Here is a 21601-nt window from a genome sequence, read left to right on the forward strand (position 1 = left end):
GTTGCGGTGAGCGGGGGCTACTCTTCTTTGCGGTGTGCGGGCTTCTCATTGCAGTGGCTTCTCTTGTTGCGGAGCATGGGCTCTAGGCACGCGGCTTTAGTAGTTGTGGCTTGTGGGCTCTAGAGCTCAGGCTCAGAAGTTGTGGCGCACGGGCTTAGTTGCTCCGTGGCACGTGGGATCTTCCCGGACCAGGGCTCGAACCCGTGTCCCCTGCATCGGCAGGCGGACTCTCAACCACTGTGCCACGAGGGAAGCCCTGGGTATGATTATTTTATCTGGTATTTTTAGAGCCATTAAATATGGTAAGAATTTAGAAGTCTAAATATGAAAAAGTAAAACTGGAGCCAGAATTATAAGGACAGATTGGAGCAGTAGGCTCAATAGAAAATGATAAATATTTTAGCAAGACATTTAAAGTAGCAAATTCGGGGCTTCCCTGGTGGCGCAGTGGTTAAGAATCCGCCTGCCGATGCAGGGGACACAGGTTCGAGCCCTGGTCCGGGAAGATCCCACATGCCGCGGAGCAACTAAGCCCGTGCGCCACAACTTCTGAGCCTGAGCTCTAGAGCCCACAAGCCACAACTACTAAAGCCGCGTGCCTAGAGCCCATGCTCCGCAACAAGAGAAGCCACTGCAATGAGAAGCCCGCACACCGCAAAGAAGAGTAGCCCCCGCTCACCGCAACTAGAGAAAGCCCGCGTGCAGCAACGAAGACCCAAAGCAGCGAAAAATAAATAAATAAAATAAATTAAAAAAAATAAAGTAGCAAATTCAATTAGTTAATAAAGGAATGGAAAGGAAAAGCAAAATAATTTAATAATCCCAATGGGCATTTCCAGAGATGATAGTGAAAAGAGAAGAACACTTCTAAAGTATATTTTTAAACTTAGATTCATTTGCTGCCACTGCCTATATCATGGGAGGTGATGTAAAGTATAAAGCAAGTGGACTTTAGAACCCTGTATCCTTTGAAATTTCCTTAAGGTACATCTGCTCAAACAGTCTGTGCGTTAGCCCTGTCCAAATGGGTCTTGTTAAATATTGGTGCTGGGTCTGCCCCAAACCCATAGGTCAGTCTTTGGGCAGGATCCTGGTGTGGGTACGTTTAAAAACGTCCCCCGGTGATTCTGACGCGCAGCCAGGAATGAGACGGTGCCTTCAAGCGTCTGCTCCAGGTGGTCGCTGATCCCTGGAGGGATGAGGTAGGAGTTGCTTAACCTGCATTTCTGGTTCCTGTGCACAAGGGCTGATCCCATTAAACCCTTAGAAGACCTGGGGTCAATGCTCGGGGAGGAAAGAGCCTGTCCACTCCCTCCATCCCTGGGTGGTAGCAGTGTCCTTCTTGGACCTGGCTCATTTGGGTGGGGGGGCTACGGAGCTATGGACTTGAGGCAGATCTAAAAGCATCGTCCTAACCAATAGGGAACATGCACTACCTCCTGCCTGGTGGCCTGTGTGCTCCAGTTATAGCTTCTTCCTCTTGCTGACATGCAGGGAGTGGGGCCTGTTCCTCGCCGGTGCGTCTGCCCAGGTTGCTGTGTCAGGAGCAGGGACTGTTTCTTGTTGGCCCCGGCTTGCATGAACCTAGCCACTCCAAGCTTGCTCACTTACCCCAGGGCTCTCCCCGCTCTCTCTCCCCTCTCTCCCCAAGGTGAGATCATCCTAACGATATTTTACAAGAAATGCCTGCACACACCTTTTTAATCTTTGAGCTCCTGAGAAATCTAAATAACAAATATAGACTTGTAAAGAGATGAGAGGAATGTGAGATGTAATGAAAATGACATAAACTATGTGAATAACTTTGATGTCCCTGAAGATTTATTAGTTGATGCTTAAATGTGAATGCTGTAGCCATGGAAATGCCATGGAGATGCCTTGCATGGAAAGCAAGGGCCCTTCCTGGGAATGTCTCCTCAGACTTAAGTTCCTCTGAGTGCTTGATACCAGTTTTCTCCATCTGTTGAGCCTGGCGCTTCTGCCCTGGTCGTCTGAGGGTACTCCCAGAGTCATCCGTCCTCGTTACAAAATGGCCACTGGTTTCCTTGCCTTGATGACAGGACTCAGTAGGAGGCTTGATACTTTTTCAGAATTCTGTTTCCGTGGAACTTCTAGGTCAGATAGGGCAGCTTGAGCCCAAGAGTTTATCTTCCTCTCTCCTGTTAGTGTTTGCTTAATATACCTAGGTGTGCCGATGTTGGGTGCATATATATTTATAATGCATATGCATATATATGCATATATATTTATGGTTGTTATAATCTCTTGATGAATTGACCCCTTTATCATTATATGTAATGACCTTTTGGTCTCTTCTTACAGTTTTAGCTTAAACTCTATTTTGTCTGATACAAGTATAGATACCCCTGCTCTCTTGGTTTCTAACTTTGTGAAATATCTTTTTCCATCCCTTCACTTTTAGCCTATGTGTATCTTTAAAGATGAAGTGAGTCTCTTGCAGGCAACAGGTACTTGAGTCTTGTTTTTTTTTTTTAATCCTTCCAGCCCCTCTATGCCTTCTTTCTCCCAGTTTTATTGAAATATAATTGACATATAGCACTGTGTACTTTTAAGGTGTACAGCGTAATGATTTGACTTAAATATATCGTGAAATGATTGCCATAACAAGTTAGCTAACATCCATCATCTCTTATAGATACAAAAAAAAAAGAAATTTTTTCCTTGTGATGAGAACTCTTAGGATCTATTCTCCTAACAACTTTCATATATACTGTACAGCAGTGTTAGCTATAACCATCGTGTTGTACATCACATTCCCAGTACTTATTTGTCTTATAACTGGAAGTTCGTACCTTTTGACCACCTTCCTCCAATTCCTTCTCCCCTTACCCCCATCATACTGTATTTGTCTTTCTCCCCCTGATGTATTTCCCTTAGCATAATGCCCCAGGGTCTACCTGTGTTGTTGCAAATGGTAGGATTTCTTCCCTTTGTGTGGGTGAATAATATTCCACTGTGTATAACTATCTAGCCATCCATCCCACAACTTCTTTATCCATTCATCTGTTGATGGACACTTAGGTTGTTTCCATGTCTTTGCTATTGTGAATAGAGCTACAATAAACATGGGGCTGCAGATGGCTCTTTGACATGGTGCTTTCATTTCCTGCAGATGTGTTCCCAGAAGTGGAATTGCTGGGTCTGCTCTATGCTTTTTGCTTGGAGAATTTAATCCATTTACATGTAGAGTAATTACAATAAGTAAGGACTTACTAATGCCATCCTGTTGTTTTCTGGCTGTTTTCTGATTCCCATGTCCGTTTCTTCTCTTTCTGCCTGCCTTTGTGAATTCATGATTTTCCATAGTGGTATGCCTTGATTCTCTTCTCTTTATCTTTTGTGTATCTACTGTAGGTTTTTGCTTTGCTTTTTTTTTCTTTTTGCTTTTTTTCTGAGGCTTACATAAAACATCTTATAGCTATAACAATCTATTTTACACTGATAACAGCTTAACTTCAATTGCATACAAAACCTCTACCCTTTTACTCCCCCTTATGTTTTTGATATTGTGATCTACCTCTTTTTATATCGTGTATTTATTTATTTATTTATTTATTTATTTTGCGGTACGCGGGCCTCTCACTGTTGTGGCCTCTCCCATTGCGGAGCACAGGCTCCGGACGCGCAGGCTCAGCGGCCATGGCTCACGGGCCTAGCCGCTCCGCGGCGTGTGGGATCTTCCCGGACCGGGGCACGAACCCGCGTCCCCTGCATCGGCAGGCGGACTCTCAACCACTGCACCACCAGGGAAGCCCTATATTGTGTATTTATTAACAAATTATTGTAGCTTTAGTTATTTTTAATACTTTTTTCCTCAAACCTTTATACTAGAGTTAAGTGGTTAATACCTCCATCACATTACAGTACTAGAGTTTTGTTGTTGTTGTTGTTGTTTCGTTTGGCTTTAGCAGAAACGTTAGACATGGATAAGGCTTTGTGACATTTCTTCTCTGTCTGTGACACTTTAGAAGGCACGATTTACATGGGATTGTCTACAGTTAACAAATATGCTATTTTTGAGACTTTATGGCTTCTTATTAAATGGCCATAAATCTAAGAGTAACTATATGTCATGACATAAGAACTATGAGGTCCCATCTTGAGATTGCTTCCTTCAAGATCAGCATTTTGTTTCAGGTGAAATGTTTTAAATTTGGTTAATACTACATTTCAAGAAAAATAATTGCATTTATGCGTACACCTATTTATTTATCTACTTATTTATTTTTAAAGCAAAAGCAGGTTTATTCAGGGAGATACACACTGCACGGGCAGAGTGTGGGCCATCTTGGAAGGCAAGAGGCCAGTATTAGAGTATTTTGAATTTGGCAGTATACTTATCTTCACCAGTGTGTTGTATATTTTCATGTTTTCATGTTACTAATTAGTGTCCTTTTGTTTCAGCCTGAAGAGCTCCTTTCAGCATTTCTTATAAGGCAGATCTAGTGGTGATGAACTCCCTCAGCTTTTGTTTATCTGAGAAAGTCTTATCTCTCCTTCATTTCTGAAGGACAGCTTTGCTGGATAGAGTATTCTTGGTTGGCAGTTTTTTCCTTCATCTCTTTGAATATTTTGTCCCACTCTTTCCTGGCCTGTAAGGTTTCTGCTGACAGATCTGCAGATTGCTTTATGGGGGTAGCTGGAAGTTACAAGCTGCTTTTCTCTTGCTGCTTTAAGAGTCTCTTCTTGTCTTTGTTTTTTGACAGTTTTATTATCGTGTGTCTTGGAGAAGATCTGCTTAGGTGAAGTGTGTTTGACGAACTGTGAGCTTCCTGAACTTGGATGTCCAAGTCTTCTTCCAGATTTGGGAAGTTCTCAGCCATTATTTCTTTAAATAAGCTTTCTGCCCCTTTCCCCCTCTTTTCTTCTGGGACTCCAGTAATTTGTAGATTGCTTCTCTTGATGGTGCCCATCGATCACGTAGGCTTTCTTCACTCTTTTTCATTGGTTCTCTTCCCCCCAGACAGGATAATCTTGAAGGTCTTGTCTTCTACTTCACAGGTTCTTCCGCTTGAACCATTCTGTTGTTGATGCTCTCGTCACGTTTCATTTCATTGGTTGTGTTATTCAGCTCCAGAATTTCTGTTTCTATCTCTTTGCTAAACTTCTCGTTTTTTTCCCTATATTATTTTCCTGATTTGTTGAACTGTCTGTGTTTCCTTGCAGCTCATCGAACTTCCTTAAAATAGCTATTTGGGTTCTTTATCAGGTAAACCGGAGCTCTCCATGTCTTTGGTATTGGTTACTGGAAGAGTATTGGTGGTGTCATGCTTTCTTGATTTTTCATGTTCCTTGAGTCTTTTTTTTAAAAACTTATTTATCTTATTTATTTATTTTTGGCTGCGTTGGGTCTTTGTTGCTGCACGCGGGCTTTCTCTAGTTGCGGTGAGCAGAGGCTACTCTTTGTTGTGGTGTGTGGGCTTCTCGTTGAGGTGGCTTCTCTTGTTGTGGAGCACAGGCTCTAGGCGTGTGGGCTTCAGTAGTTGTGGCAAGTGGGCTCAGTAGTTGTCGCTTGCGGGCTCTAGAGCGCAGGCTCAGTAGTTGTGGCGTACGGGCTTAGTTACTCCGTGGCACATGGGATCTTTCCAGACCAGAGCTCAAACCCACGTCCCCTGCATTGGCGGGTGGATTCTCAACCACTGCGCCACCAGGGAAGCCCCTTGTTCCTTGAGTCTTATGTTGCTCTCTTCACGTTTGAAGTAGTAGCCATCCCCTCCAATCTTTACTAACTGACTTTGGGTGATAAAAATTTCCACCAGCCCTGCTAGGGATTCTGAGGCCTTCTCGTCTCCTTTGCGTACGCTCGCTCCATGTTTCTTGCCATTTCTCGCTCCCTCCTTCAGCGGAATTCCTCAGCTTCTATGCCGTCTCTCCGCCCTGCAGCTCCTGGCTGGGTGATGACAGCCTCCGTCTCTTTTCCCAGGAGTGGAGCTCAAGCTGAAGGTTGTGGTCTCTCCCTCAACAGACTCAGGCTGGCTCTCTGCACATGCTCAGTAGCCGTCCATCAGAACTTGCTCTCACCATGTGGGGATCACACACAGGAGTGGCCGCAGGGTGGGAGTGCGTGTGGGTGAGGCACGCTGAGCGCTGGGGGGCGCCCATGGGCCAGCTGGGGGTCCGTAGGTGAGGCTTCCCCAGTGGCTCGTGGGCGGACTTGTTGGTGGAGTCTGCAGTGGGGGTAGTAGGATCTGCATCAGTTTAGCTACCTGCTACTCTCCCAGCCGCTCCGAGCCCCCCAGTCATGCAGCTCACGACTCTGGATGGGGAGAGAGAGAAAGGAGCCTCTCTGGCAGCTTCCCGCACAGCTGGGCAAGCGGAGTGCCCACGCCGGCGCTCTCACTGTCCCCCTTGGGAGACGTCACAGGCCGTGGTGGTCTCTCTTGGCCCTAAGCCGTTCCACCTCGGGGAGGAGTGACACCATGGGTGAAGTCAGGCTGTTTCCCTTTCCCTCTCCAACGCATCCACACTTGGATTGTTGTGCTCTGGTGGTGTGCCGGACCTCTCCGCAGAAACCTGTGTTTCCGCAGAGGCTCCCATCATGGGTGATCGCCTAAGACGGCATTTTCCAAGGGCTCCCTGCCTGCAGAGTCAGCACATCCGCCGCCTTGTGGTGGAGTCTCCAAAGCTTGGTGGCCCTCTACTCTGTGCCGCAGTTGGGAGATCGTCCCCACGTGGAGAGCGGAGCGAGAGGGGGCTGGCTGCCCGAGTGTCCTCCTGTCCGGCTCTGAGCCGTCCACTGCCTTTGTCCATCTCCTGAGCATGGTTGCCTCTGACATTTTGCTCTGTTTTATAGTTGTTCCCTAGTTCGGTTTCAGTTTTGTTATTTGGGCAGAATCTACTTGGTGTAGCTTAAAAGAATTACAGAATCCTAAAAATCTCTAGCTAGAATGAATTTTAGAGATTTCAACAAAGATAAAGAAATGCAAAAATAAAGGTTCATGGTTACGAATTCCTAATCTTATTTTTTTCTAAAGCGTATATTTTATTATATGATTAATAGTGAAATAGAATACACTCTAGGAATGGAAACTCTGTTCCCTAGTGGATAAATATATTTTTGTCCATTTTCTTTAATAGTCAGCGTTTCTTCTTCTTTTGGGCTGCCACATCCAGGAAAGAGTCAGTTGTTTCAGTTAAAAAAAAAGGCAAGTCAGCTGTCGTAGCATCCTTTAAACTTAGCTTACTTACCTTACATTTAACCAAGAAATTATTCTTGAACCAAAAAAAATCACTAGTGAGTGCGTTGTGTCTCAGGTACAATCACTAGTGGGTGGGTTGTCTCTCAAGAATAAATGGCACATGCGAAATTCAACATCCATTATTGCTACCAGCTTGCGGTGAACGAGGGGGAGGAAGGTACCTCGGGCCACAGGAGGGAGAGTACTTGCGTCGACCAGTCAGCATCCTACACGACAGGGAGGGGCTGCAGGTGTTTCCAAGCAATTCAGGAACGAGGATGCGAAATGAAACCTGGCTGAGATGTTCTGGAGGGTCTAGCTGGTGCAGAAAGAAGTGAGGTTGAATTCTGGAAAGGAGACAGAGTTACCATCATTTGAAGATGACAGCAGTCTACCAAGTCAGTCAACCCCCTAAAGGTTAAAACTACTTAAAAAATTTATAAGGTGGCCAGTGACAAAATAAATACACAGAAGCCAGTATTTTTCCTATATGTCAGCAATAACCAGTTGGAAACAATGTATATCAAGTCCCCCATCCAGAACTGGAAACAAAAATGTAAGTTTCCAAGGCATGTGTGCATTTAATAAGAATTTATAGTAACTGTATGGAGAAACCACAGAATTTTACCACGAAATACAAAAGGTCTGGAAAAAGTCGAGAGAGACGTTGTGTTTCTGGATGGAAACTAAGTATTATAGAGATGTCACCTCTCTCAAGTTAACTTGTAAGTTTAATGCAATTCCAGTAAATATTCAATGGATGCTTCGGAATTTGGCAGGGAATATTCTAAAGTTTTTCTGAAAGCATGAATATATGAGAATAGCCTTTCATAAAAATGTTTGAAAGGACCAGGTTTAGGCCAGTAAGGTCATATGCTTACTTTCATAACTTTAAGTAGAGAAGGGATCATTTTAGCTGGGGATCTGAGTTCTACATTTCCCTGTTGCCTGCTTTGTTAGTGTCAGTGTGGTCAATCCTGCATGTGACAAGATGATTTTTAAATTCTTTCCATTTTCCGGTCAGTCCGAAAGGCCAGGCTGAAGGTACGTCTTCTCTGTTCTGTGCACTAACCTTTGGCTTCAGCCGCAGTGACCCCACGCCAAGCCTCCGTACCCTTATCTTACGCACCAGCCTTCTGCGAGGGTTCCTCATTCCTTTCCAAGGACATTAATGTTTGTAGAAATAGCTAACATTTAATTATCTTTTGATTTCTCTCTGCACCAGGTTCTAGGTGGTTCCTTATATGCATTTCTTCTCCTGTAGAAGCTTACCCATCCGATATTCTCAGTCGTAGACAATATCATAATTATAACAACAGCTGGCATGGATAGAGCACTTACTGTCCCTAAGGAATTGCATACATCACTTCATTTAATGCTCACAGTAATTTATGAGATAGGTGTCATCCCCATTTTCTAGGTTAGGAAACAGAGGCACAGGAGTTATCTTGCCCAAGATTATGTAGACAGTCGCACAGGTAGGACATCAGTGAACCTCACGCTATATAGCTTCTCATACGTACGTTCTAAAAGCTTCCTGCTCGTGTTTATTTCTTATCCGTAGTGGCTGCAGTGAGCAGATTTTACCAGCTGGGAGGTTTGTTTTAACAGCATGTCCCTGACTTGGACCGGCGGTTTTCTCTCTGCTGCCAGTGTTCAGTAGTCATACCTGCAGCTGTCAGATTGTGGAAATGCCGTCGGAGTCGATGTTCTCGTATACGCACAGAAGTAAAATACTGGCTTGTGAAAAATATTTGATGTAAATTGGTACAGCCACTTTGGAAAACTGTGGACATACGTACCCGTTGACCCAGCAATGCCAGGTTGTTGCAGGCCGTGGAGAATCCTGTGCCCGTGTGAGTTAAGGACAGACGTTTTACGATTGTTCCGAGTTGCCTTGTTTGTCATGGCCCCAGACCAAGGATCACCCAAGTGTCCGCCAGCAGTGGAGTGGTTGGATAAATCATGGTGTATTCGTATGATGACATAACCATTCAGCAATGCAGATGAACAGAACGCATGTGCTCGTGATTACGTGGTTGATTCTCAAGTACAGTGTTGAGCAACAGAGGCCAACACATGCAGATCCACGTGTGAGTCCATCTGTCCCGTGCACATAGGACAGGCACACGGGTCAGCAAACAGCAGAGCCCGTCATGCAGACCCGGGACTTGAGCACCAGGGACGGCAGACTGACGGTGACCTTGGGCTTTGGGGACCCTGGCAGGGTTTGCTTTCCTCACCCAGATGATGGCTGCAGGTGTCACTTTATCATTTTGTTAAACCGTTCATTTACGTCTTCGGTGCTCTTCTGTGTGTGTGTAAAGGTTAAAGTGTTTGATTCCAGACTGTTTTACTGTGTGTTCAAGATACCAGTTTGACCCACACTAGAAATGAATGTGTGGTTTACAGAGAAGTTTGGTGATGGAATATTTCTGGATGAACAGGACGCTTGGAATCATTATTCTGTGGGTCTCTGCTTCTCTCATGTAACTTGGATGCAGGCATTCCTCGGTTTATGAAGAAAATGAACTTTTGACAGGTTGTATATAAATCGCTTCCTGAAGTCATGGGAGAGTACGTTATTTAAAGCAGATACTCACACTCTCTGATTTATTACCCCCTCCTCAGTTAATCAGGCCTTTGTTTATTGGGTTGGCTTCATGTCGGGTAGAGCTCTGCTCAGGAGTGTCCGTGACCCCTCGGATCAGCGGCAGAGAGGAGGGCAGCGTCGTACCCCAGAGCCCGCTTCTGAGAGACTTCTAGCAGAATCTAAGGGTCAGGCTTCCAAGCGGTATTTTAACAATAGTACTTTTTTGCCCTGAAGCATTGCAGTTGAAATTTAAAGAAACAAATCTCGGAGGTCAGCAGTTTTTATGTGTGTGACTTATAATAATAAATCATTATAAATTTAAAAATCACTGTAAACACAAATGCCCACAGTTCTGGGGACAAGTATGTGTGTGGTAAATGCAAATGGTATTAAGTCCCAGGAGTAACTGTTCTCCTGAAAACTCTTGGAAAGTCGCTTTTTCTGAAGCGCGCGTGCGAAGTGGCCGGCCAGACGCTACCAGCTGAGCAAATAGTCTGCAGCCTGCAGCAGGAGGAGGGCCAGCCAGGCGGGAGGGCGGGTGTGCGTGCCCGTGACACACAGCTCCCGCCCCTCTGTGTCACCTGTAGCAGCTGCTCCCGTGGCAAGCCACACGCAGGAGCTGCGGGCTGTGCTGCGTAGCTCAGAGCAGATCTCTGAGCTCAGCACTGCTGTCTTTCGGTAAAGATTTTTAAGGGCTAATTTCATGGTTTGGGTTGTTTATAAAGTGGCGACGGGGAAGGGGATATGTCAGGAAGGAAGGCAAATGATTTTTTGGTGAAAGAACTTGTCTGCCTGAAGCTGGACATACAGCTTGTTGGTTGGTGTTGACAGTATATCAGCGTATTTGTCAGCCTTTTGCCTTGCCTCGAGCTGTGGTGCCTGCACTGAAGCAGGAACTCGCCTCCTCCTCCTGCAGGCCTTGCAGTTTCATCCTTCATGGTGGATAAATTTATGATAATCGTTGCTGTTTATTGAGGGCTTACTCTGTGCGAGGCCCTGAGCTGCTTATTTTATATTACCCCACTTAATCTGACCTGCAGGGTAAATATTATTACTTCCATTTTACGGTGAGGAAACCGAGGTACAGAGAGGTTACGTCAAGCTCCCGAGGCCGTAAAGTTGGGAGGCGGGGAGGCGGGCAGGCGGGCTGGGACCGGCTTGGGCCCTGCAAGCACACGCTCCCGGCTGCTTGCGCCTCGAGGGCCCACGGGCCCTCCTGTGTTCCAGGCGGTTTTAGGTACTATTTTGGGTCATGATACAGTTTTGTTATTTTTTTGCTCTTCCGTTTTCAAGAATTAAGCATATTTCATGTGACTGATTCCTGTGTGGTGAGTATGGTGGTGGATTCTCAAATTCTACCGTACATATTAAAAGTCTATAAAACAAGGGTTTATAATGGCTGTATTTGTCTGGAAAGTTGCTGATATAGCAGTAGAAGCTATGCGTAAGTCAGAGGCCGTCGTCAGTGGAGGGTGCTTTTAAAGCACATAATCAGTGCTTGACTTATCCACCCCACCTGCCACTTGAAGTGAAAGTTTGAAAAATGCCAGAATTTTGATATTTTGCAGCAATAATAAAAGCCTCTCCCGACTATCATAATCCAAGCCCAAACGTATCTTGTTTAAAATTCTTAGGCTCTTAAAAGTAAAATTATGACTTTTAAGATTAGTGTCCCAGATCCTGCTTGGTTCTGCCACAGAAACATGGAGGATTTTGACAGATGACCCCTTATCGTCTTCATCCACGTGGGACTTGCCAGTTTTGCAGGACGTTGTGCCTGGTAGTCTCCATCCTAAGTTCTGTGCCCTAAGCAGTTTTGTGTTAGAGACAACATGATGCCAGATACATAGGAATTACTTAATAATCATTATGTGTGGGTTTAAATAGAATTTTAAATGTCTCTACTAAGTAAGTAGTCAATATAATAAAGACAACACAGTTTTTCCTGGGAAGTCGTTTGTCATTGTACTGATTCATTTGAGTCATTTAGCATTTTAATTTAAAAGCATTTTTATAGCTACTACCTTTTTTCTTTAATTAAACTTATTTTGAGATAACTGTAGATTCAAATGCAGTTGTAAGAAATAATGGTAACATCTTACAAAACCGACTGCAGTATGACACCCAGGATGCTGAGCTTGATACAGTCAAGATACAGCATCTCCATCATCACAAGGATCCCTCTTGTTGCCCTTGTCTGACCACAGCCCACCCTCTACCTTCCACCCCATCCCGTCCTGAGCCCCTGGCAACCACTAATCTGTTCTCCATTTTTATAGTTTTATCATTTTAAGAATGTTATATAAATGGAATCATGCAGCATGTAAGTTTTTTTTTTTAATTTTAAAATTTTTATTTATTTATTTTTGGCTGTGTTGGGTCTTCGTTGCTGCCCGTGGGCTTTCCCTAGTTGTGGTGAGCGGGGGCTCCTCTTCGTTGTGGTGCGCAGGCTTCTTATTGCGGAGCACGGGCTCTAGGCGCGCGGGCTTCAGTAGTTGTGGCACGAAGGCTCAGTAGTGTGGCTCACGGGCCCTAGAGCGCAGGGTCAGTAGTTGTGGCTCACAGGCTTAGTTGCTCCGCGGCATGTGGGATCTTCCCGGACCAGGGCTCGAACCCGTGTCCCCTGCATTGGCAGGCAGATTCTTAACCACAGCACCACCAGGGAAGCCCGCAGCATGTAAGTTTTGAGACTGGCTTTTTTCACTCAGCATAACTCTCTCAAGGTCCGTCCAGGTTGTTGTGTGAATCAACAGTTCATTCCTTTTTTATTGCCAAGTAGTATTCCATGATACAGATGTAGCATAGTTTATTTAACTACTCACTCCTTGAAGGGCATCTGGCTTGTGTCCAATTTTTGGCTCCTTTGAATACAGCTTCTGTAAACATACCTATACAGGTTTTTGTGTGAACATGTCTTCTCTTCTCTGGGATCAGTGCCTAGGAGTACAATTGCTGGGTTGTATGGCAGTTGCGTGTTTAGCTTTTAAAGAAACTGCCAAATGGTTTTCCAGAGCAGCTGTACCATTTTACATTCCCACCAGCCGTGAATGAGGGATCCAGTTTCTCTGCACCCTTCCCAGCATTTGGCGTGGTCACTGTTTTTTGTTTTAAACATTCTGATAGGTGTGGTGTGTTATCTCATTGTGGTTCTGATTTCCATTTCCTTAATAGGTAATGATTTTGAACATCTTTTCACGTGCTCGTTGGCCTTCTGTATATCATCTTTGGTGAAATGTCTGTTCTTTTGTCCATTTTCTAATTTGATTGTTTGTTTTTTTTGCTGTTGACTTTTGAGAGTTTTTACATTCTAGGTACTAGTCCTTCACCAGGTCTGTGGTTTGAACATATGTCCTCTCACTCTCTAGGCTGTCCTGCATATGCTCTCAACAGGGTTTCTTGCCCAGCGACAGTTTTTAATTCTGAGGAAGTCCAGTTTATCGGTTTTTCCTTTAATTGATCGTGCTTTCGGTGTCAAGTCAGAACTCTTTGCCTGGCCCTAAATCCCAAGGATTTTCTTCTAGCTTTTTTTCTAGAAGTTTTATCGTTTTCTGTTTTACGTTTAAGCCTGTGATCCATTTTGAGTTAATTTTTGTACAAGATGTGAGACTTAGATCAAGGTTCATTTTCCCCTGTGGATGTCCCGTTGCTCCAGTGCCTTATGTTGACAGGCTATGTTTCCTCCACTGGATTGCTTGTGCACCTTCGTCAAAAATCAGTTGGGCATATTTGTGAGGCTCTGTTTCTGGATTCTCTGTTCCGTTCCATTGATCTGTGTGTCCATCCTGCCAGTACCACCCTGTCTTGATTACTGTAGCTATCTGGGAAGTCCTGAAATTGGGTAGCCTGATTCTTCCCTCTTATTTCTTCTTTTTCAAAATACTTTAGCTATGCTAGTTCCTTTGCCTTTCTCTATAAGTTTTAGGATAATCCTGTCCACGTCTACAGAGAATTTGGGATTTTGGTAGGAATTGTATTAAATCTATATATCAGTTTGGGGAGAAATGACATCTTTACGATGTTGAATCTTGCAATTGATGAACAGGGTATGGCTCTCTCTTTTTAGATCTCCTTTGATTTATTTCATCCACATTGTGTAGTTTTCAGTATACAAGTTCTATACATATTTGGTTAGATTTACACCTAGTATTTCCTTTTTTTTGAGCAATTATCAATGGCATTGTATTTTTAATTTTCGTATCCGTGTGTTCATTGCCAGTAAATAGAAACACAGTTGATTTTTGTATGTTTATCTTATATCCCGCAACCTTGCAGAGCTCACTTATTAATTCTATGAGCTTGGCCTTTTATTTGTAGTCCTGTGTACTTAACACTTTGTATGTGCCAGGCATTATGTTAAGGCTTTCCATGTGTTTGCCAAAGGCCAGGACGTGGTGGGGCTAGGATCTTGACTCACAAATTACTTATTCACTTCATCTGTTCATTTGGCAAATATTTAAGGAGCACTTATATGGACCAGATGCAGGGTTCCTGCCCTCCTGGGGCCTACGGTCTGAAACCGGAATTAGAAGTGACACAAGCGGTTATCTAACTTAATAAAAGAAGTTTAAAAATAAAACAAGACGTTGATTAATTATAACTTAATGCATCTGACTCACAGTGTCAGTGGGTAAAGCGGGGACGTTTAGTCAGCCTGTGTGGAGTGGGAGCACACCCGGGGGGCACTTGCTGAACATTGCTCGTTCCCCACGAAAGGTTGCCCGACCCAAACTGCCTGTTGGTGCTTACATCCGTTTTTGAAATTCAGAGATGCCTGTGGTAAAACCTCATGTGAAGGGAATTAAATACTGCTCGTCAAAGAGCCCAAGAACTCCTGGCCAAAACTGCATGAGGCTCCCTGGTCACCTCCATCGTCACCTCCTTCACCTGCTGTGCATGAGCCCCTCCCCCGCCCACCCTGCACCCTCGATGCCCGCCGGGGCCCCAGGCCCCATCACCTCCGCACCAGCCAGCCCAGGCCAGCCCTCCTCGACCTCACCTGCTGCCCCCGCGCTGCCGTTGGCCGTGCCCTCCGTCCGCACACCGCATCTCCCTCTCTCCACCTCGCGGCCCTCCTCTCCTCGGCTGGCAGCTGCCCTCCTCTGGCCTGGCAGGCTAGGTTGCAGAGTCGTTTGAGCTGGGAAGGTGGTGCATCAAGGAGTGAGATGCAGGGCCAGGTCGCCTTCCCGCCAGACGGTTTGGGAAGATCATCAGTGGCCCTGCCTGAGCTTTTGCAACAATAGCGGCAGTAAGTTTCTGGTCAGTTGGGAAATGAAAATCTTACCCTACAGAAATGTGCCCCTCGGACAGCCTTCCAGGGACAGGCCCTTACGGGGCGCTGCTGACGTGCTCACACAGGGCTTGGCACCCCGGGGCCACTGCTGGCCTAGCCTCACGGTCACAGGCGTGGAGCGGTGTCCCGTAGCCCGCTGGGTCCCGAACCGGCACTGTCCCCACGCCGATGCCCCTTCCGCCCTTAGCAGGCCCTGTCCTGCCTTAGGAGTGAGGGTGTTGCGCTCTCTTCATTCTCTTCCCACTGACTGTAGGAGAAACTGCTCGTCTTTGAGTCGGCGTGGAAGAAGGAGAAGGACATAGTCTCCAAGGAGATAGAGAAGCTCCGTGTGTCCATCCAGACCCTGTGCAGGAGCGCACTTCCCCTGGGCAAGATCATGGACTACATCCAGGAGGACGTGGATGCCATGCAGAACGAGTTGCAGCTGTGGCACAGCGAGAACCGGCAGCATGCTGAGGCCCTGCAGAAGGAGCAGAGGTGGGGGGCCGGGGAGGGGGCCCGGGGAGGGAGAGGGGGCCCGGGGAGGGGGAGGGGCCCGGGGAGGGGGAGGGCCGGGGAGGGGGCCCGGGCCCACGTGTGCCCGCAGCCCAGGGGGAGAGCTCCCGAGAGCCCACGGCCTCTCAACCCTCTCTTTCTTACCTCCTCCCCCGAAGGAAACACGTTTCTTTTTCTTTGTAGCAGTTAGAGAAGATCGGCGGTCAGTGTTCAAAAACGAGATTTAGACATTAAAACAGACAGCAAACTTTGCAGTTTGGATACCATATTTTTCATGTATCTTATGGAAATCCCCAAAGCCTTGTGACTGTAATTTGAAAGTATTTTAATTTTTCACTCTAAGAGTACGTTTATGTTTTTACCCTTTTTCTTTGGATGCAATGACTAATTCACTTTTGTTGTCTTGCACTGTTTTAATTAAGAAGCAAATGTAAAATGAGAAAGATATTTATGAGCCCCTGGCTTTGCTTTCCCTCAGCATCACAGACTGTGCCCTGGAGCCCTTGGAGGCGGAGCTGGCAGAGCTGGAGCAGCTGGTCAGAGACCAGCAGGACAGGATCTGCGCTGTGAAGGCCAGTATCCTGAAGAATGAAGAGAAAATTCAGAAAATGATACATAGTATCCATTGGAGTTCCAGAAGGTGAAAGCTCAAACGTTTTGGAGACTAAAGGTCGTCAAAGGTCGTCCTCAGTTTGCACGTATCCTTACTCCTTAAGTTTCCGTTTGAAGACAATGAACAGTTTACAACGTTATCCAACTAATTTTCAGAGCTTTACAGCTTGAGGCATATTCAGTGTGTGAAAGACCATGTTTTCCTACCTTCCTCCGTCCGGCTAGAATACTTGCTAGTTGTCCGGATAGAATACTTGCTGGTTATAAATAGCTCTTGCACATGCCTGTGTGAAAAGTTTCTTTACAAGCCTGTTCTTTGTATTTCCGCCGTAGGCTGTTCAGTTCTGTGCCAGATTCTCCAGCAGGTAAGTGGTGCTGGCACAGCCAGGGATGCAGGCGTCCGTGATTTCAGACTCTGAGTCTAGTGACAGAACTTCCGTGAGTCAAGCACTGAGTGAAGGATGGCTGTACTTTTTGATAGGAGCTTCATAAATACAAAGAAGCCTGAAAATGCATGAATTATATTTTTAGCTCATTTCCACTTGAAAAGGGTTAATTTCGGCCCATATCTTTATAAGGTACGCACGAACTCTTTGTAATTGCATACACGTTATGTAATTTTCTTACTGGTCCCTTTTATCTTTTGCTTATATTTCCAGCCCTTAAAGTTCATACATTTAAAAAGGAGATTGGAGTACGGCCTTCATGGACATCGTCTGGACATGAGATTGTCACAGGCCGTATCCTCACTTTCCTCAACATTTTGCCCCTGGGTTTTTGCCACGTGCACACTTCTGTCACTTGCCTCGTTCTCTCCAGAAGAGGGGCTTGCTCTGCATGGCATCGGCATCATGCCTTTTCCTTCGCACAGGTGTAAGCACCTGTGCGCCTGAGAGACAGGTAGCTTAGGGAAAACTGCAAAAGGAAGACTTAAAAGGATACATGGATTTGCAAACTTTTTAATGTTAGCATTTTTTTGGAAATTGTTTTTTTAAAGCAAAAATTTTTTTTTAAACATGGTTTATATTTAGTTTTTCACTGCATATAATATTGTAAATACTAAAGTCTTCCATTTGTGTATAAAGGATTTCACTGTTTGGAGACATACTTACGGGTCTTAAGGTCTGGGTCCTGATACTTTTATTTCTAGACACTGTATTTATTATGTAACCCAAGGAGGGCCATTTTAAGTGTTAGAATTTGCCTGAGAAAGTTTTGTTTCTTTAAAAGACTAGCACAAATGGCACGGTTAAGTTTTTTCTTAGTGTAATTTCCAAATTAAATCTGTTACAAAGGTAGTTCTATGATTTTCGAAGCTGAGTAAGTTCAAGGTCAGATTATTAAGATCTGCCGTCGTGAAACATTGGTCTTCTTCTCCTTTCTGTAGTTTACCATAAAATTCTGTTTGGCGAGGTTCCCCTAAAAGCAGCATTGGCGGAGGGGAGGTGTATCAGTCCCCAGTCCTTCACATGCTCATCGTCTCTTTTCCACTGACTTGAATGGCAGCCACCATCCTAAAGGGATGGTTAAGGTGTGTCTACCTTTAATGAATTTGTACCTAAGACTAGAGATTTTGTGTTGCAAAAAATTGCATATTGTATGTGAGTAAAATTTTGTATGAAGTAGTCTCTCAAATTGTATCATAAAATTTATTTTTCTTTTATACATAAATCATTAAAAGTAATCAGATATTTTTTCTATCAGTGTATGGGTTGTGCAGTTCAGTTCACACCTGGAAAAAAGCATTTGGATTTTTTTAGTTTTCAAATGTGTGCCGTTTGTTTTTCTTTGAAGAAAGTTCAGGGAAATTTATATTTTCACTCATGGTGACACCCCTTTTCTGTATAAATTGAAGTCTTATATAAGGCAGGGTAAGCATAAGCATTTATCAGAAATTTTAAGACCATTCAGGAAGTTTTAGAAAGTCTCTGCATGTAGTTATTACTGTATCTTATCACAAACGAATTAAATCCTGTTATTTATTATTTTGATAGAGTACACAAATGGGATTCTTAAATGTTTTTCTCTGCTTTGGCTTGTAAGTTTTCAAGAAGTACTAGAGTCGTACTTCAGAAATTTTAATTTAAGGGACTTCCCTGGCGGTCCAGTGGTTAGGACTCCGCACTTCCACCACAGGGGGCACGGGTTCAATCCCTGGTCGGGGAACTAAGATCCTGCATGCCGCGTGGTACGGCCACAAAAAAAAAAAAAAAAAAAAAGAAAAATTTTAATTTAAAAGTTGAGCTGACATATTTATAGTTAAAGGAAATGCATAAACCTTTGAAAAAAATAACAAGACTAAAATTCGAGCTTTCTACTTTGATATTCATGCTTATTTTTCTTCTCAATAAGCAACTTAAAAAATGATAACTGGAATCTGTGAAGAGAGATGATGTTATTTAGTGACAATATAAGTGCAGTTTAGGATTGAGGGGGTGGGGGCGGGTCTGGAATTCTCAGTCTGTTGACAAGTGCCCCTGAAATATTCCCGGACTTCTTTTCCAAGCTGCCCTGAACTGACCGGCATGTGTCTTCTGCTGACTTGCGCAGCCCTGGGGCACACGAGCGAGAGGAGAGGTGGCTGGACCTTTACCAGCTTGGTGTCACCAGTCACAGGCTTAGGACGACCAGTCTGCTCGAGTTCCCACAGGAATCGGGTTCAGGATGAGGCCGCACGCAGAACCCTGTGCTCAGGCGGCCGCCCTGAAGGACGGGTTTCCGCACAGACCCAGACCCCCTCCCAGCTCCGGGGTCTTCTGCCCGCTCCCAGGGGGGCAGAGGCAGAGCGCCTCGCTCCTCATGCCCTCCCGGCCCCCAGGAGCCCACCGCCGAGCTGGGAGGCAGCCCCAGGCCTGTCCGCTCCCGGGCTGAGCTCTCGCCGAGGCGGGGCTGCGTTCGCCTCTGTCCTGTGATGCATTTCACTAATCAGAAGGCCTCATGTTTTCCTAAAAAGTGTTTGGGTGAGTACAGTTCACACAAGCTCTGCAAGAGGGCGGAAGGAGGCCCCTGGAAGAGTCCCTCCTGCCGCTTAGGTGTGTTTTCATAAAGGGAGTTGGGGAAGGACTTTTTTTTTTTTTAATTCAGTGAGAGAAATTACATTTAAATGGCTTTTTAAGCTATAATACTAGTGTTTAAGTCCATATTTAGAGCTGAGTTCCAGATTGATTATCAGCTTCTTAAACCAAGCAAGTTGGTCTTTCTGGTGAGAAAATGGGGTTCAGGGACTTCCCTGGCTGTCCAGTGGTCAGGGCCCCGCGCTTGCACTGCCGAGGGCACAGGTTCAGTCCCCGGTCGGGGAACTAAGATCGCATAAGCTTCGTGGTGCAGACGCCCCGGCCCCCCCCCAAAAAAAACCCGAAAACGGGGTTCAGAAGGAAGTCAAGGCCTAAGTCACGGAGGCTGTGCCGTCCAGCCGAGGCGGAACCAGGGCTTTGTAAGCGAGTGCGGTGGGTGCGCTCGGGGTGCGAGGTTCCCCGGCAGCCCCGCCCTCCGCCCCCGCCCCGCGGGCTCAGCACGCCCCGCGCGGCCGGCGAGTCAGGGCCGCTCGGAGGACGCTCCGCCCGCACCAGTTTTCGGCCACAGCTTGTCGGCTAATTCACAGCGTCTGCCCTGTTCCTCTCTGCACTCTCGGACTTTCGTTCTGTTCTCGGAAAAGGCTCTTAGCGTTGCTGTCGCCGTGACGTAACTAACCAAAAGACACTTAGGTCTGCCGTCTACGGTCCCCGTCAAAGCCTGCGCTTCGCCGGGTGATGGCGGGCAGCGATCGCGGGCCTCGCTTGCCGGACCCCGGCCTGAACGCCGGGTGCGCGCTGCCTCTTGCGCCCTCCTGTACTTGGGGCGCAACGCGCACCCCCCGGGAGCGGAGCCATAGCTCTGATCTGCTCAGGACGTTGGCGGCCGTGCCTCTTCTTGAGGCATAATTATTAATACATCCCTTCCCCGCCTGCAGGAGGGTCCCGGTTTGGATGACAAGTGACCTGCCCCCTCTCGCTCTTTGATACCTAGGAGTGGTGACACATGGCCGTGAAGGGGTGACGGGGCCCCTCTGAGCGACAGGGGAGCCGTGTGGGTCCCACTGTCGCCACGGCTCTGCCGCAGGTCAGGGGGCGTTCGTGATGCGTCTACACTGCAGACAGGTGACAGGGCCTCTGCTTGCCCGGGACGAGACGCGGACGTGTGTCTTGGATTCATGACTGTTGCAGGGCCTTCCCCAAAGGCTCCCGTCTGAGCTGGCGTTGCCTGAAGGGAATCGCAGGGGGCCTGCTGGACGCCCTTCCGGCTGTCTGGATGGAGCTGCAGGAAGTGGGTCTGTGCCGTGTGCAGCTGGCATGACCTTGACCGGGCCGGACAGAGGCCCCGGACAACCTGCCCGGGCCGCGGCAAGATGGGACCAGGCTGACGCTGCCTGGAGAAGAGGGGCGGGAGGAGCCCTGGGGCTCCTGGCACCGCAGTCAGGACGCGATGGGCGCGTGGAGACGGCCCCCCGCCGGGCGTGCCGTGGGGCAGCGGCACAGCGCGACCTCGGGAGCTGCGCGTGGACGGCAGGGCTGGGCCGTGTTCCCACGGGCCCGGCGTGACACCCGATGACCGTGTTACGTGGACATGGCGTTTTAAAAAAGAAGATGACCGTTAGCTGCTCTCGCGTATCAGTATTCTTAGTCATTCCACATTTTTCTATGTGGCATAACTATAATTTGAAAAATATGGCTTCCATATTTTTATTTAAAGTGCTTTTTTAAGAAATAGATTATATATTAACATGGATCAATAATCTAAGTGATGCAAAAGGTCTGCACCGAGCGGTCTCCCCCTTCTCACCCCTGTCTGCCCTGTTTCTTCTTGCCCCTGTAGGCAGCCTCTTTTATTAGATTCTCCTTTATCTCGCTGTTTCTTTAGGGAAACATGAATACATATTTTTATACTCCCACAACACACAGCATCGCGAGAGGTAGAATGCTATATATATGCTGTTCTTCATCTTGGTTTTTAAAATTTTCCCAAATCCTGGGGTCTGCACCCTGCCAGTCCCTAGAGGCCATCGTCATTCCCTGCAGAGCCGTGCGGAGTGTCCCGAGGACGTGCCCGGTGCGTGCGGCCCAGCTCCCTGTTGCTGGCCTCGGGTGGTTCCCAGCCTTGCGCAGTGACCGACCTTGTTTTGCTTCGTTTCTTACGTGTGCAGGTGTGTCCGTGGATGGACACCCAGAAGCGAGGTTGCCGGGTTGCTGGGTAGACGCACCGTAATGTCGACACCTCAGCTTCAAGGCGATGATCGTGGGCTGTGCTGTTTGGTCTCCCGCCAGCACAGGTGCAGGCATGTCTGCTTCGCCACAGCCTTTCCAGCAGCATATTGTCACACGTTTGGCCTTTTTTTTTTTTTTTTTTTGTTTTGCGGTACGCGGTGCTCTCATCGTT

General features: G+C 46.5%; 1 protein-coding gene across 6 annotated transcripts in view; it reads left to right on the forward strand.

Moving 5' to 3' along the window:
• The window catches only part of TRAF3IP1 (TRAF3 interacting protein 1), a 91154-nt gene that overhangs the window by 57344 nt on the left and 12209 nt on the right, over positions 1–21601 (forward strand). For 4 of the 6 annotated variants that reach the window (XR_003678031.2, XR_003678033.2, XR_003678035.2 and 1 more), the window contains 2 exons: positions 15336–15559; positions 16056–16217. Coding sequence is in view for 2 of the 6 variants with exons in the window: in XM_028483179.2 (XP_028338980.1) it covers positions 15336–15559; positions 16056–16217; positions 16523–16595 (459 nt within the window). In the remaining 4 variants the exon portion in view is untranslated. Of the gene's footprint in view, positions 1–15335; positions 15560–16055; positions 21544–21601 lie in introns of those variants that run through there. The other 2 variants (XM_028483179.2, XM_007114058.4) reach the window with 2 other exon arrangements.

This window comes from Physeter macrocephalus, chromosome 2 (assembly GCF_002837175.3).
Source record: "Physeter macrocephalus isolate SW-GA chromosome 2, ASM283717v5, whole genome shotgun sequence".
NCBI lineage: Eukaryota > Metazoa > Chordata > Mammalia > Artiodactyla > Physeteridae > Physeter > Physeter macrocephalus.